We start from the raw sequence: 16601 nt of genomic DNA, 5'->3' as shown, positions 1-16601 counted from the left end.
TCCCAGAGCAGCCGCTTGTCACAGGACACCCCTTGTCAACAAACAAACCAGATCTGCTCCTGTTTGGGTGCTCAAATATCATTGACATGACTGAGATCAGGTCTCCAACAGCTCGTCTCTGCCCCAAGCTACTACCAGGGGTTTGCTCCAACTCATGCTGCTCCTGGGAGTTAATCAAATGGCTCTGACAGTAAAGTACCACCTCTGCCACGGCAAAAATCTAACCAAACAATATAAATTATTATTTGCCTATGTCAAACCGAGGCATTTGGATGCAAATACTGAAAGTATGCCTTTAAATAATCTTTTTGCAAAGACAGCATGTATTTACATCACACATTTAGGAAAGAGAATCAGAAATTGCAAGTAGATCCAAGGTTTGCACCCACTCCACACATAACAGGTTAAAAGAACAGCACAAAAACTTGAAATCTACTAAATATTGTCATAGTTGGGTGCAACACAGTTGTCAGTGAACAGTACGTGCTTAGACCAGCTTTTTTGCTATGAACGCAGAGGAGGCGACACAAAATGCCACTGATTTACACATGGTTTGCACAGTATCTTCAGTAGTTTGCATGTGATGAAGGCTTCCATCATCACTCTAGGACATGCACAAATGGTGCCCAGGTGAAGAGAGGAATCATTTCATGCGATGTTGCTCGTGGTCACTGTGAGAGCTGCTCTTGCTCAGGCTGTGACAAAGTACAACTAATCCCTCCGGATCTCACTTTCTTTGTAGGTTAAGCGAGGATATCAAAACCCTGTGTTTCACAAGGATGTTGAGGCAGCATTAGAAGGTAGAAAGCTTCAAGATCCTGGAATAAAAGGCATCAAAGACTCCAAAATATTATTATAAATTTCTTACTGTGATGGGACACACGCCATAAGAAAAACAAGTTTACCATAACTGCTCACCACCAAACTTCTAGTTCTAAAGCAGTCAAGTACAAAATAATTTGAAGACTACAAACTAAGGAGAACATCTCTTTAGGACTGGAAATTAGTTCTCCGTGACTGTAGGTTAACACACTTTCCCGTGGGCTGTGTCAAACAGGGCTGAGTGGGCTCCATTTGATGAGCATCTCAACTCCGTGGCAACCCCCACCAGCCCAGTCCCACCAGCAGCACAAACCCCAGAGGCAGCTGGACCAAAGGCAGCATCATTTGCCTCTAAGATTGGATCTTTCCATCTCATTTTAAAATTGCAACAAAGGAACCCCCGTTTTTCCCATGTTCAAAGAGTTTTCCAAGTAGAGGATTTGCTTCCATGCACACGTGAACAGACACCCCAGGAAAGAAGAGACTGAAATATCATTACACCCAACTGGATTAACCCAAACTCATGACTAAACCAAATACTACGCACACTTTTTCCTCGGTTTTGATAATTTGACAAGAACTACCTCTCTAAAACTCCTTTTCTTCAAATTCCAAGCCAGAATTCTATTTTCTGTTCCTGATACTTAAATTTCAAGTATGGCATGGGATAACATAATAATAAATACCACTTGAAGAACATGTTTAAAAACACTTTCATCATTAGCTTTTCTTCTGAAGTTTATTATATAAATTATGCTTTTAAACATTTAGAGCACTCACATTTCAAAACAGAAAACATTCTATTAATATCTCAGTGTGGAACTGAAAAAAGAGGTTTACCTAAGTGCAAATAAGTTATATGTCCCCACTGTCAGCCAGTGGATTAGGCTGTTTTTAATATCACTCCTACATCTGTAACTAACAATGATGTTATACACACTAAATCTGAGCACGTTGTAGTCAATAGAAATACGGGACTCTGGCTGGTAACAAATACTCGACAGTACAAACAAGAGAAGAACAATTCCACTTCCAGCAATTCATTGGGATTGGAGACCACCACTATCATTTTTCTGACCTGACTTCAGTTATAAATAAGCAGATGCCAAGTGTTCTATTTGACATTCAATTCTAATTATGAAAACTCAATAAATGCGTGCTGGCATTGTATTCCAGTGAATACCACAGCTCATCTTTGGCATATCAGACAGTACCTGAACACTGAATCCAGAAATATTCAGGAAACAATCTTGATCTGGCAAAAGGATAAATGAGAAAGCTCAAAGATCCTTCCCATCTCCAATGCCAATAACTGTTGCTGAAAAACTTATAAAACCAAGACTGAAATCTAATAATGCCTCTCACAAAATACATACTAAACCCAAAGCTTAATTAAATCCAAGCAAAACAGATCTTATTCAACTCATAAATACAGTATACCTGTTCACTGCAGTGAAATACAGGCCGTTTTGTCCGTAGTTACTAGTATCTTAGAAATCTGCATTCATTTATCTTTAAGAACTGTTGTGATATAAAAACAAGATTTGAGACACTTCATAAATAACATCTTTATTAATGAGTTCTCTTTTTCACATTCTTTAAAGTAATGTTGAATTGAAACTGCATAGTCAAGAGTGAAGAAAAAAAAAGAAATATCATAGAAGTCGGACCCAAATGTGAACTTTGCTTCTGAGTAGGACTGGTCACAATCATGGGAATAAGCAACCCCCAGAAATAAGTGACTGGGGAGATGTGGAGAGGGTGAGGATGAAAACCACCAGAAAAACTCTCATCAGTCTGTTCTTCTATTAATAAAGTCTTCACACAAAGACACACAACACCCATTCACGTCCATGTGCACCACAGAACACAAACTACAGAAGATACTTCCTCTACCGAATGGAGCGAAACAGAGCAAGATTATTTGTGTATTTAACCGAGTCTTGATCAGCTGTTTCCACAACAGGAACCTTTACAATACCCAGGTGGATAAACACAAGGTCCAGATTTCTTTATGCCCTTATTACAACCACATTTAAATTAGTGCCCTACAGCAAGAAACAGGAAATCTGAGAAATGCTAAGAACTACCCTGAACACACACATAAAGCAGTATTACCTCCTTTTTTAATTCTTAATGCTGCCACCCCTTTCCTGACTGCTGGTGTTATTCACAGTTGGATGGTCAGGAGAGGAGCTCTCGGTGCCCAGGTCACGGCTCAGCCCGTGGAAATGTTCTGCACCAGAACATCTCCAGCTTCATTTCCACATGCTCGGGCACCACGGTCCCAGTCTCACACATCAACACCACAATGTGACTCCACTAGTAGTATTTTTAATATTTACACCATCTACTGAGCTAACTGCTGTTCTCTGCATTCTAACCATCACCAGAAAAATCTAGAGAGAAGAGGCATGTCCCCAAGTGTAATAGGTGTAGGCAGCAAAGACTCAAATATTGTCCACACGCTAGTGCAAGGCCATTTCTTACCTCTAGTTTTGATTTATGGAGAGACATCACTCTACAGCTGAGCACTAGTTTAAATGTAGAATTCTCCTATGTTGGTCATTTGGAAAAGCTATCCGATACCATCCCTCTGAACTTCACCCATAAATTAGGCTTAACACTTTGCATGTGACTGTGCAGTAAAACTTCAGTTACAATTTATATTAGCTAGGTTCCAAATTATCCATCTTATTCAGGTGCACAATCTAGGACTGCAGGGAACTGACCATCAATATTCAATCATGCAAGTTCAGATCTGGGCAATGAATAAATCTCATTTATTTGCTATGAGCCTATAGGCTTTAAATCTGAGATTCAAGCCCAGCAGGTCAAGAGTGAAAGTTATTTATGAAATCAACGCAGTCAGAAATATATTTACTGCCATGGATCTTAGAAACATAAGGCCTAAATAATATTTTGGAGAAGACTTATAGCAGTGAGTAAGAGAGATTCAGCAAAAACCTCTGTAGTAGTTCATATTCTTACATGGGGGAAACAAACTACACAGCAAAACTCAAACCCAGCAGAGTGAAATGGTGACTCCAGGGCTGAAACCCTCCCTGTGCTCCACAGATCAGAACAGAACAGCCTCAAGCACAGGGAGGCACCAACCACAGCTCTTCAAAAACAACCCTTGGGGAACTGATGCACTCAAAGGGGGAAAAAACCCACAATAGTCAGAAGTCTGGAAACGAGGGCTGTAGATAACCAAATCTTACCCCTAAATAATGCACTTGGGCAGCCAGCAGTTGCTACACCAACAAGGTTCCAGGGTGAAACCCACAGAAAATAATCCATCTTGCCCCAGTTCAAACCAGCAAAACCAAAATGGGCCTATTGGGTGTGGGCTGATAAATTTTCACAAGAAACAATGGCAACTTTTTTCCTGGCAATTTCATTGTCAAGTCTTCTGGTAGAGCCTAAATCTAATTAAATTAGAAACAGGATATCTAGTGCAGTGGTATTCTTAATTTCTTCAGAAAAAACCTTGTATTTCTTGTGTTGCTTCAGGGGTTTAATTCATGAGACCAGTAGAGTACGACCACTTTTGACATTGGTTCAAGATTTACATTGACGCAGCTGATTTACATTATTTGTACATTTTAAAGGCGGTGGTTATAAGGGCATCGGATTAGATTTTTCTTTCACTAATGCAAAATCCTACGATAAATGCAATTTGGTAGTCTGAAAAAAAAGCAACACACCTTACTCTTTAACATACAAACTACTTTGTGGCCTTCTGCCTTTCAGGAAAATACCCCACATATTCAGATGATCAGGCAGCCTTGCTAGTTAAGACACATTAAAATGAAACATTTTCCATTAAAGTTGCCAAAAACTGGATTTAAATTTATTGCATGACGTTGCATAAGAAAGTATATTATTGAAAACTGTAAGGCATCATGCAATTATTCATCAGCTAATTATTTATTATTCCTTGAAAGATGGTTATATACTCTAAAGTTATAAAACCAGTTTCAAAAAAGTACATAAAAAATTTAACATAAGCATTAAATATTTTTCACATGTTTGTAGTTCTTAGCTGTTAAAAAGTGCATTCAAACAGACTGTACTGGAAAGTTGCTCTGACTAAAAATGGTGCCAGAGACTTGTTAAATTAAAAGCTGCAAAAGAATGTTGCATGGGATTAGAAAGCTCACAGGTTGTGGTAAACTTACACACTTGCTTGAAATAATTTTTCAATCCTCACACTTACAATTTAGCATATGTGATATAATTAGCTAAAAATGTATATTTTCATAACTAAACAGTCAGATGAATTCAAGTTACGTACACTGAGTGATCAAATAAGGAGCAGACTTCATATTGAGACAGGGGACAGAATGTACTGATGGGATTTTGGCATCAATTGATGTACTGTGCCATCCAACGGAAGCCTTCGCCGTAGCCTTGTCTCTTCAGCACGCTGCACATGAACACTTCTAGCGGCCTCGCGTTCAGCTCTTTCAGTGGTATACTGCCCTGTGGAGAGACAAGCGCTCCAAGTGACTGTGTTGTCATAAAAGACAGTTTGTGTCTATGGAATGCCATTATTTAACTTGTGTTAGATACTGGAATGCTATAAAATAAATGAATCTAAACCCTGTACATGTTACTAAGACCAGGGTCACTTGAGATACATACTGAGCATGTTTTTGTGTGAATCTACATTTGGAGAGGGTGAAGTACATGAAACCAGAGTGCAAGAGCAAGCACATGCACAGAGAATTTGAGAACTTACACTTAATTTTCAGTCACAGTTCCCCGCTCTGTTTCTAATAACTTTCCAATCTGATAAAAAAAGCATTTGCTACCAATTGCAGGACTAACCATAGCAAGAGTGCAAGTTGCATGCTCGCCACATTCAGCACAGTGTAATAAAGCTGTTGCTCAACCGGAGATTCACAACAGTATTCATATTCATACTTCACAGACTGTGTACAGTGTTGCAAAAACCATGGCAAGATTTAAAAAAATAATAATAAAAGTCAATAGTAACTGCTTAGAGCCCACTACACCCACTCTAAAACTAACCTGTGCAATTCTCTGCCATATGGAAAACAAGAAGGTAAAGATTTGTCCCATAAACTGTCTGGCACTGAACTTTAAGGAAGCATCTACGAAAAAACACTCTTAGAGAAAAAGAGTACAAACTCAGACTTTGCAACAGTGGAAATCTATTTCTAAGCTTCAGGTAAACATGTTAAGTAACAAATGGTATAAATTTGCACTTCAAAGGAGAAAAGTCACTTACTGGAAGACTTTATCCATTTTTCTCTTACAGGCCTCACTAGAACTACAGCCACTGAAAATTTGTTCATCCTTTTAAAGTACTGCATAAAAAAGTTGAAGTACTAAAAATTATCCTAAGTGCAATTAGGTTTCTTTGAAAATATGTGGCAGTAAATATGACATTTAAAAGCTGTAACAGAGATGCATCTAACACACACACACAAACTCCATAATTCATCCATATGCAGTTATTATGTACTAAGTACATTTTAAATCATTCCTCTTGTGTAGCTGGAGTGAACTGGAGTCACCACACAAATAAGGCAAACTCCCCAACAAAACAAAACAAATAAAACGGAGCATTACCTTTCCTGTTGTCTGGCCATACAGACCAAACATCTCTCGTAACCTCTCTTCACTAATGGCTTCAGGTCTGTCAATCTTGTTACCAAGAATTAGGATAGGCACGTTAGCAATAGTTTCATCTGTCATTAGTGACTACAAAGGAAAGGAGAAGAGATTAATTTAGACTATACAAGGTCAAATCCATGTCCAAATCCAAATCCATGTCCAGGTAGCAGCAGAGGTCTGCTGGATACTGGGAATTTGAGCTTATTTCTTAGAAGTGAAAGTTAACGCTTTCAAAAACTTATTTAAACTTACATCGAGTTCTTCTTTTGATTCAAGCAATCTTTCTTGATCTGCACAGTCCACCAGGAACACAATGCCATTGATTGCAGGCAAGTAGTTTTTCCACACTCTGCGAGCTACAAAGAAGTGAATTAAAAACAAAACAAAGTTATCCCAAAATTCAGAGCGACACACATCAGTAATTAAGAAGCAACAGCTTTTTTGGAAGTCTTAGCTTATGTTGCCAGTCTTCAGGATGCAGTTTTGTGTTTTACAAAGCTTGAAATAATGGAGCAAACGTATTATCCCCTTCACTCTGTCTATTCCATATGAACACTGACTTTGTGTTTCCCCAAGAATTATGTCAACTAAGGTAAGTTTGAAGCAGAAAGCTTCAGAATTATCTTCAAAATACAGATATCCATCAAAAATTTCTGCTCTACTTCAACTCTTGGCAAACTTTTTGGGATTTGTGATAAATGGTGGAAATGGACAATAGAGCAGTGAATGTTTTTATACTGTCAGAGCGTAGAAGTCAATCTCTGCAGCACAGTTGTATTTCTGACCCAAACCAACTCTAACTGCACTCAGTACAGTGCATCACCACATTCTCTTACCTTGAGCATGTCCACCCAGATCAAACGTAGTGAAAGTCATGCCAGCAATTGTCAGCTCTTCTGAAGCTGGAAATACACAGAATTACGCTCTCTGTGAAATTATGCAGTGTGTTGGAACAGTCTAACCTTCTAGCATGTAGATTTTACTTTACCTCTTGGGACTTTTCAGTATTTTGTTATTTAGAAACAAATCAGAGCAATACATTTTTTTCTCATTTTTGTTTAACAATGCTATTAACCATTAAAACACATATGAAATATCTATAAAGCTAAGAATAGCAGAGAATATTCATACATTAATTGACCGTACACATAATACAAACAACAGTTGGCTCTGGCATCTGGTTTGCCACAAAGATGGCATTTCATGTACAATACTGTTTGATGTTTCTCCTCTTCACATACTTTCCTGATTTGTTCCATCCTTACAGGACGTCACCAATCCACATTTAAAACCTGTGTTGAACTTTTTCTCCTGCAAGGCTACCAGGGTAACGATTACACAGCAACCTCTGAGCCAAAAAAATTAAAACAGTATACATAACTGCTAGTTTTCCAGCTACACAGAGAAGCTACTCCCAAAAACTGCAAGCCCAAATGTCCGGAGCTCCTCAGCTTCACCACTCTGCTTGTTTTTATCCCATTTTAAATAAACCACACTGAACTATGCTACACTATTATTTTTTTAGTATTACTTGAACTATCTACAGATTACAATCCCAGAAATTTGTTTCTCCCCAGTTACACTGTTTGACTTATCACGTGTCATCAGATCCTGCTTTTCCTGCAACATTTTAAATACTTTCTAGCTACGGAACCAGTAATTCTAACTTACTGGGGTGTAACGTGGGGACGTGTTGTCCCAGTCTGTCATCTTTGAGCATGTGCAGCAGCGTAGTTTTTCCAGCATTGTCCAGTCCAAGAAATACTAGTTTTCCAGATTTCTTGTACAGTCCTAGAAAGAAGAAGGACGTAGTGAATAATCAGTTAAATCAGTGGGAGTTCATTTCTAGCACTAGATATGATTTTACTCCCAGGAACAAAGTACAGTCACGTACAAAATACACGCCAGCCAAACTCCACCACGCACTTTATCAATGCCCTTTATCCACGTTCTGCTTGTACAAACTGCATTCACACTTGCTCATGTACTCACTGCACTACGTGTAAATTGTGCAGCTTACGGGATGCTCAGTGGGGGAGAGACACGCAACCGGTGTAAAAGCATCACTCCTATAAATGTGTTTGTTATCTTAGGAAAACTACAACAAAACAGGACTAAACTTTGCCAGTGTGTCTTCCTCTGCCCCAGCAATAGACCAGTTTTGCTCACAGGTGGTGGAGAGCTGGGTGTGCAGGTACAGTGCTGACAAGCTCTAAAATACAGACCATCCTGGACCCGAACAGAGGGTGTTTTGTGCAGCTACCTCCAATTGAGACAAAAAACTTGTTCAAGGCAAGAAGGAAGTTCAGACCTCAATAGGTATATTATGGACAAATTAGTCTCAATGGCAATAGTCATAATTAGTGTATGTACAAATTATTTTACATTGGTTCATCTATTGTTTTGAGAAAAAGTAACATTCACCGGTACTCCCAGCTAAAATGTATGGATATATCCCGAATGGCATCGTCACGGCAATTCTGACACACTTGCTGTCATGCGATAATGCCTTCCTAACAGGAATAAGGAATGTTATTTTCACCGATTGTCATCTTTATAAAAATGCCTTTTTTCCTCTCCTTGTAATCCCAGAAAATGCAACAGCTGCTGTGAAGGAGAGGAAGATGTGTAAGACATGAACACCATATTGTCTGAAGTTTGAGTTTATCAAGGGGTGATTCTCTTAAACTTGCCAACACTGCATCCTATGCCAGGATTATTTTTCACTGCTTCAAAGTGATGGGCATTCAAAGTAAAGCATTTCTAAGAAAAATTGCATTTAAAAAAATCACATTCTGTACTGAAAAACTACTGATGTAAGAAACTTCTAGATTTGCCTGTTTTTAAAATGGAGAATATCTTCCCTTATAGCCTCCTGAAGAGCTGTGTCTGGACACTACACACTGCACATCTCCTTAGGAACCACCACTGACCCTGCAGCCTCCACAAGTGGTGAAGAGGACAGAACACTTACAACAGAGGGTGGGAAAAGAAATATACATGTATACGCTGAAATTACATTTCTTAAAAAGCAAAACTGGGCTATGTAACTAGCAGAATTCTCTCTTCTTCCTGCAAAAGAACTGCAAAATACAGCCAAACATTGTAACATGCAAGTTTTTAAGTCACCAGGATCTTCTGCTCTATAATGTCACAGTGTTATGGTTCTTTGCAATATGTTGAAGAAAAGTTTATTTTACCGCCACGGCGATGATCCAGAAATATTTTGTGAAGAACACAATCAGCTTTTACTATTAAAGCTCCACTGTCCCATCACTGCAGTCCTTACCCAAAACTGCACCTTCTCCTGCAAGCACAACCAACATTCCCCACCTGCAAACCGCACAGCACCGTCCTGCGCTGTGCTCAAGCGGCTGGTGGCCGCCCAAAGGACACACAGACAGCTGCCCTGGCTCTCCCTGCATAAGCCACTAACATCCATTTCCAGAGCCCTCATTATTTTCTTCTTATCTAACGTGCTATACTCATATGCATTTTATTTGGTGGGATTTTAGGTGATGTTGTTGCACGGGTGGATGCTCAGACGGCCCCGACGCCGCAGTGTTACAGGGACACACGTGTCTCTGCCCGGCCGACCTTTACACCACTGCTGTTTGCTCCCCTCAGCTTCTGAGCTGATCTCTGGGATCACATTCCGGCATGATGTCATTTCGAACTTGCGGGAATATTCCTTCATATTCTTCAGCTTATTTCATTAATTATCTTTATTACTATGGGTACAGTAGAGTGCCTTCACAGTTCTTTCAAATACAACAACTCTTACTTCCCAAATTCACCTTCTCACATGCCCAATTATGAATTAACTATTAATACTTTCTCCTCCACTGTATAGTTTAAAGTTTACAGAGAAAGAAGGAGTGGATAAACATTTTCATACATTAACTTATGCCACAGGAGAAACTCCAGTTGACACTTACCTTATGAGTTAAGCAAAACCCTACTAAACCACAGTAAAACCATATTTTTTGCCACTCTCAGCCTGGACATCCAGGAGCTTTTGCTCATAAATCAAGTGTTGCTGCTTTCACTGAAACAGTTCATGCTGCCCAAGTGTCTTTCATAGAAACACAAGACAAACAAGCAGCAAAACTTCAGCTATTAGCTATGCTAAGACCACAGTTTATTATATAGAGATTCTTCGTGCATTCTAAAAGTATATGTGCGCAAAGCTGTACTTCATACAGTGATCTTATCAGCCTGCTGACAGGAGAGCACAGGGAGCTGTGGGGAGTTTCCCAAATGTTATAATCAATCTTCAACTGTAAAGGAGAATGAAAAGAGAAAATGTTCCTTCTAGAATAAGAAGGACATATTGAAATTAATTCTCCTTCCTACTCCCAGCTCCAGTATCTTTTACCAGATGAATGCGTGCATGGGAATGGCAAAGCAGGATGGCATGCAGCAATCACTGCTTGGCTAAGTAAGAGGAGATAAGAAAGATTAGTCAACTTAGTTAAAATTTCAGTAGCTAATATTTTGATAGTAGGCCAAGGGTATAACATTCAGCAAAAAAGTTTAAACTTTCAGCTGATAAAAGGCAGGTGGCACAGTTTGCCACGATTCATTAATCTCAAATGCTCTTTATCTGCTTCAATAAAATCATTGGAACTTGTAAATTGTGCCTTTTACCTGTGTCATCTGCAACTTCTGTTCCTCTTTTTAGTATCAACATTCCTTTTCTTCCTGTTGTGTTCCTCCCCCTGTTTTCTACAAGCTAATATTTCATCTTGGATCGATATGAATTGTAAACTCCCTTGGCCTTTCCTGAGGCTCTTCAGCAGACACCAATTTCGGTGACATCAGTCACAAAATAATGTACTGCTAAACATTAACAAGGGCTTCGATACCTGGCACTAATGTTTTATAGACATTCCCTCATATTTGGATCATCAAGTGATATCCCCACATGCAAAAGAACTGAACTAAATAACTGAGTTCAGTTCTTTACCATAGAGAAAAATCAGGAGAAACTCCATAAAAGTAAACTGAATTACATCAGCTTAAATGCAGTATGATTAGAAAATTCAAACCTATTATGCTCATGAAAGAAAACTAACTTTTGTCAGGAGGTTAAAGGATTAACATGGGAATAAGTGCTAAGCATGCACTGAAAATATTCAGTATTGATATTATTTAATCAGCAGCTACGTTTGAAGATGACAGAGGTGAGCAGACATGTTATACAAGAGTAGCAGAAACGAAAAATCCCAAACAATACAAACTTACCTAAAAACTGTAATACGCTACTGAAACCACTGTAAATCCAATCAAATATGAAGGACATATCTGAATCTTATAGTCTGAAATAAACAGAAAATATAATGTAGTTAAGATGTGTCAGAACAGCATATTAAACATTGCAAGATATTTCTAGGAAACAAAAGTAATTCAAAGTCCTGGGTGAAAAGCAAAAAAGTTTAGCTTCAATGAACTGTATCATTGATCAATTAAGTGACCCCAAAACACATTAAAAAATTAGTGTAGAAATGGAAAACAGAATCCAGACCTTGTGATTCAACAGCAGAGACCTTTTCCTCCCCTAAGAAAATGCTACATGGATGAAGTCTTTGCAAGAAGTGAAAATAATTTTATCTTAAGTACTGTTTGATGGAGGTGTATGATGTTCCACTGAAGATTTCAAGCAGGATCGTCATGTAGACTTTTCAATTGGAAAAAGGAGCTTTTTTGAGAGGGCAATAGAGGGATGTCAGTGCAGAGTCAGTGCTCCAGCCACCCTGGGGAGCTGCTGGGGTTTGAAGCAGAGGCGATAAGAGATGAACAAGTTCTGTGAAGTTGAATCCAGAGGACTTCAGTACCAAATAAATCTCTATTCTTGGCGTATAACCCGTCTGTTTGGCTTGTAATGAGAAACAACTACTAAGAGAAACAACCACTAATTCCTCAAAGCACCGGAATTGCCATTCAAAGACCACGACCTCCTGTACTGTCCTGCGCAGGCTGCCGCAATTTAAACCTTAAATGCAAACATTATTTTTGTAAACGGGCTCTAGAACACCATGTTTCCCACCAAATTCCTTCAGCTTAGATTGAAGCCCAGCAGGATGAGCTGAGCACAGCAAGGATGACTATAACCAACACTCTGGTTGTGCCGTGCGACCAGCAGCTGGGACACCCCTTGCCACCAGGATAAAGCTCTGCTGCTCCACGAGTAGCCCTTCTTTGTGCTGTGGTTAAAAAATAAGGCTGTTACACTCATCCCAGAGAAAGAAGCAACTGGCCAAGACGGACTGCACAGACTGATGAATTTGGTTGTTCTTGCTCCAGATAAAAAGCACATCTCAAGCACCTGGGTAGCACAGAGGAGGAACCGCTGTTCTGCCCAAGCGATGCTTTGGGGCACAGGAACAGACCCATCACTACGCTCACTGCGCAACCGCGAGCAATTAATTTCTTAGTTTTCATCTTAATTTCCTCATTATCTAAAGGGAGGATAATCACACTGAATGCAGCAGTTGGACGCAGTGAATTAGTACCTAGCGTGAAAACATTTTGAAAGACTAAACGGCAACACCCTTAGAAGCCTTTAGCCAGCTAATTTGTACTGGAGCACATAACCCTGTCTGACCACCCTTGAGAAACTGGGCTGTACTGGTGAGTACAGGGACACCCATGATACCAGAGGCTGAACAGCCGCTCCTGTTGATGCTGCGGCGCTGCCTTGCGGGTCACACGATGATTTTAGGGCAGCTCAGACCCCAGAGCACAGCACTCAAAACACAGGTCAGAACCAAACCAAAATCCAGTCATCCATTAGAGCAATTACATGCGTGGCAACAGAGTTCCTCCACTACACAAAAACAGGTATATCACAGAAATATAACATGGGAAGAAGAGTAAACAGCATTTTAATTATGTTTACTCACACTAGAAAAAAATCTGTTCAGATGACAAAGCACTGGGAGTCTTGGTTTCTCGACGACTAACCCTGAAAACATCACCCACATCCTACATGACTCCAAACAACTGATCAACTGCAACAGGCACAAATTTTAAGAATACAAATCAAATACACTTGTCGACGCATAAACACCCAGTTACACAACGTCACAACTGAAACTGTCCCTTGCATAGCTAAAAAGCAAAGGTCAAGAATAAGCAAACATGGCATAACATACACGTCAGCAGATTTATTTATTGCTTGAGCAAAATACCAATTGAGAAAAGCCTCTATGGAGCTTAGAAAAACGATCGACTCAAATAACCTGCAAATCAGGGCAAACTACATGATGTAAGAGAAGCGCTCAGATTACTGAGGTGAGAATAACTTCACTCGTTTAGTTGTATTAACCTTTTCCATCTATTAAACTTATGAAAAAAGGAAAAGTCTTTATGCATTACAGAAAAGACTTTAAGAAGCAAGATACAAATGATTAAAGTGAGAACAGGATTACTCTATAAACACAGCTGAAGTGGCATTAATATAGGTTATATTTCCATTACCACCAGAAAAGTGGTTTTGGAATCAGAGCTATCCAAATACATCCATAACATTCTCTGTATCAGCTGGCAGCACTTAAAGAAAAATACTTTTAAAAATGGGGAAAAAAACAGACAGCTAATTGTAAAAGCACACAGGTAGTATTTGAATATAGATATATAAAATCTACTCTTATCATACAGGAAAAGTAACCACATAATTCACAGAACTGTCAAATCACGGCATTAAAAAGCCATAGTGGCTCTGCACTGTTATCAAGAGCTGTGACGCTGCAGGGACGTCCAGCCCAGGGAGCTACATTGAACCACGGGGATGCCGAGGCCGTTCAACACGCGTAGACACAAATCCTCAGCCCACATTAAAAATACTGTAACAGCAGAACAATGAAAAGTCTGGCAATTACTGTCCACAAGCAAGACAAAAATACTATTTTAAGTTTACTTAAGGGTTCCCTGAAAAATAACCAGTTGCAAGCAGACATGAGCTATTAATGAAAAATTGTGCTGGACTCAAGACAATCTTTTTGATGCCAACTATTTTTTGCAGATATCATCAACTTACTTGTGCCTCCTTATTGAAAATATGAAAGTTAGTTTTATAGCATCAGATCAGCAACAGATAGCTTTCACAAAATGTCTCCAATAACTCTGGCTAACATTACTTTAACAGCAAAGTATCATTTGTTAACTCCCACAGAGCCCTGTAAGCCACCCCACAGCCCAAGGAGATGGGTTTGCTTACTGGAAAGCACTTCTGACCGTGGGGATGTGGAATTCCTCCCAGTGGCTTCAGTAACACTTTGAGCCAGCCTCCTGTATGGAACGTCACCTATGGCAATGGCTAGCAAGCAAACTCACACTAATTTATTTCATATAGTAAAACCCAGGGAATTTTTCCCAACTCTGGATCTCCATTTTTCTAGCTAAAAATCCATCCTTTCACTTCTGAGCCAGTTAGTGCTCACTTCCAAAGCCTGTGAAACTTTAGTTAAGAGAGAATATCAGGCTTTTAAAGAAAGCTCAAAATTCCATTTACGGAATAACTATGAAACAGAAACCAGTGACACCCAAGCAGAACAGCTCTTGCAGTAACTGGTAACACACCGTGCTCCACCTGGGTGGGTACTGTGAGCAACAGCTACAGAGAAACCTCTGCCCAGCCAACCTGCACCAGCCTTGCGCCCGGGCCACAGCTTAGGCTGAGAACATGACTTACCAACAAGAGTTTAATGCCTACTGTTAAGTATGTATTTGCAGCTTTTCAAGTAGGATCTAAACATGGTCACTTAAGAATGATAATTTCACATACAATCATTTCAACATTGTAAAAATGCTACCATGGACAACAAAAATCAAAATCTCTAAGAAACTCTGTGGATAAACTGGTACCTGTCTTCTACAGTCCAGTTTATTCTATGATATGAAAATGTGCTTTGGTATAGTATTTTAAAAGTTAAGGAAAAGATAAGTTTGGAAAGACGGTAACGGCATAGGTTTGCTTTGAGTATTTTAATCAGTTTTTTGATAGCAAGTCATCTTTGAGATTTCAGAAAGAATAATCACCATACCAGTCCATGACTAACGAGGCTGAAAAACCAGGAAGACAACATATTGCATAGCAGACGACTTAAATTTAGATCTATTACACCTTTTACTCTGAGATGCCCTATTTGAATTCAACATGGAAGTTCAGCACACCTGAAGCAACAAAGCAAACCGCTGATGTGGTTCCTCAGGACACCTGATGCAGCAGTTCAGCCGCAGCCCAGTTCACAAAACGCAGTTTTCAGAGCACAATATCAAAGTGGGGCCTGTTGGTGCAATTTTCCTACTTACAAAGAAACAAAACAGCTGCATTGGAGCACACGTATAAAATTATTCTTAACCTTGGAAGTCACGATTTCTTGAGAAATAAGAATCCTGACAGATCAGCACAAAGGAGCAGACAGCTACACAGCACCTGCAGGCTGTGGGTCACAGTGACAAAGCGCTCTCGGGCCACAGACCCACCGAGGGACGAGCCCGGACCACAGCAGCGCTGCCGGACCCCGGGAAGCTCCGGTACCGGGCGGGGGCACACGAGCCGCTGCCCCCGGGCCCGCCGAACCAGCAGAGCTCTCCCCGGGGCGAGCGAGCAGAGGGAGCGGGAGGGGAGCGGAGCCCCCAAGACCCGCACAGGCCGCGGCCTCCCCGGGAGCGCAGGGACCCCCGTTCGGGCCCAGCCACAGGGGGAGGCGACGGCGGCCCGGCGCCCTGCGGGACTCGCCCAGGCCCTCCGCCGGCCACCGAGGGCGAGGCCGCTGCCTTCGGCGGGCAGCGCCCCTCACCGCCCCGCCACGCACTCACCCGCTGCCGCCGAGCCTGAGGTGCAGGCGCTCAGCTCCACCGGTACCGACACGCAATCCCGCGGCTGCACCCCGCTCCGCCCCCGCGCGGCTCCTTCCGGGCCTGGCGGCCGCGTCGCGTCACACTGCCCGTGTCCTGCCCCAGCTCCGCGCTGAGCTCGGCCCGCGGGGCTTCCTCCAGCGCCGCCCCTCCCCCGCGGGCCCACCCGCAGCCCGGCGGTCCCTGCCCCCTTAAGGACCGGGCTCCGCCCACTGCCGCAGCGCGCCGCTCCCGGAAGTGCCACGTGTACGCGGTGCGCCTGCGCG

At 41.0% G+C, this 16601-nt stretch overlaps 1 protein-coding gene across 5 annotated transcripts; it reads right to left on the bottom strand.

The window, feature by feature from the left end:
* Positions 1-541: 541 nt before the first annotated feature.
* On the bottom strand, positions 542-16540 carry SAR1B (secretion associated Ras related GTPase 1B). 5 transcript variants are annotated; one of them, XR_013922838.1, is made up of 9 exons: positions 16297-16540; positions 11719-11792; positions 8143-8262; positions 7308-7373; positions 6724-6827; positions 6427-6558; positions 5123-5310; positions 2263-2343; positions 789-818 (listed from the first exon to the last, which is right to left on the bottom strand). XR_013922838.1 is itself a non-coding variant. In XM_080353555.1 (8 exons), the coding sequence occupies exons 3-8, from the start codon at positions 11774-11776 to the stop codon at positions 5194-5196; spliced, it is 597 nt and encodes a 198-aa protein (XP_080209681.1). In that variant the 5' UTR covers positions 11777-11792; positions 15649-15778; positions 16297-16540; the 3' UTR covers positions 2414-5193. The 5 variants fall into 5 exon arrangements, 2 of the variants coding, with proteins under 2 accessions (XP_080209681.1, XP_080209680.1); XR_013922837.1 differs by lacking the exon at positions 2263-2343 and having other exon boundaries at positions 542-818; XR_013922839.1 differs by lacking the exons at positions 789-818; positions 2263-2343 and adding an exon at positions 5863-5960 and having other exon boundaries at positions 2408-5310.
* Between the last annotated feature and the right edge of the window lie 61 nt (positions 16541-16601).

The sequence above is a fragment of the Nesoenas mayeri genome (assembly GCF_963082525.1).
Source record: "Nesoenas mayeri genome assembly, chromosome: 14".
NCBI classification, from domain to species: Eukaryota; Metazoa; Chordata; class Aves; order Columbiformes; family Columbidae; genus Nesoenas; species Nesoenas mayeri.
This window is presented reverse-complemented; position numbering and strand designations above follow the sequence as displayed.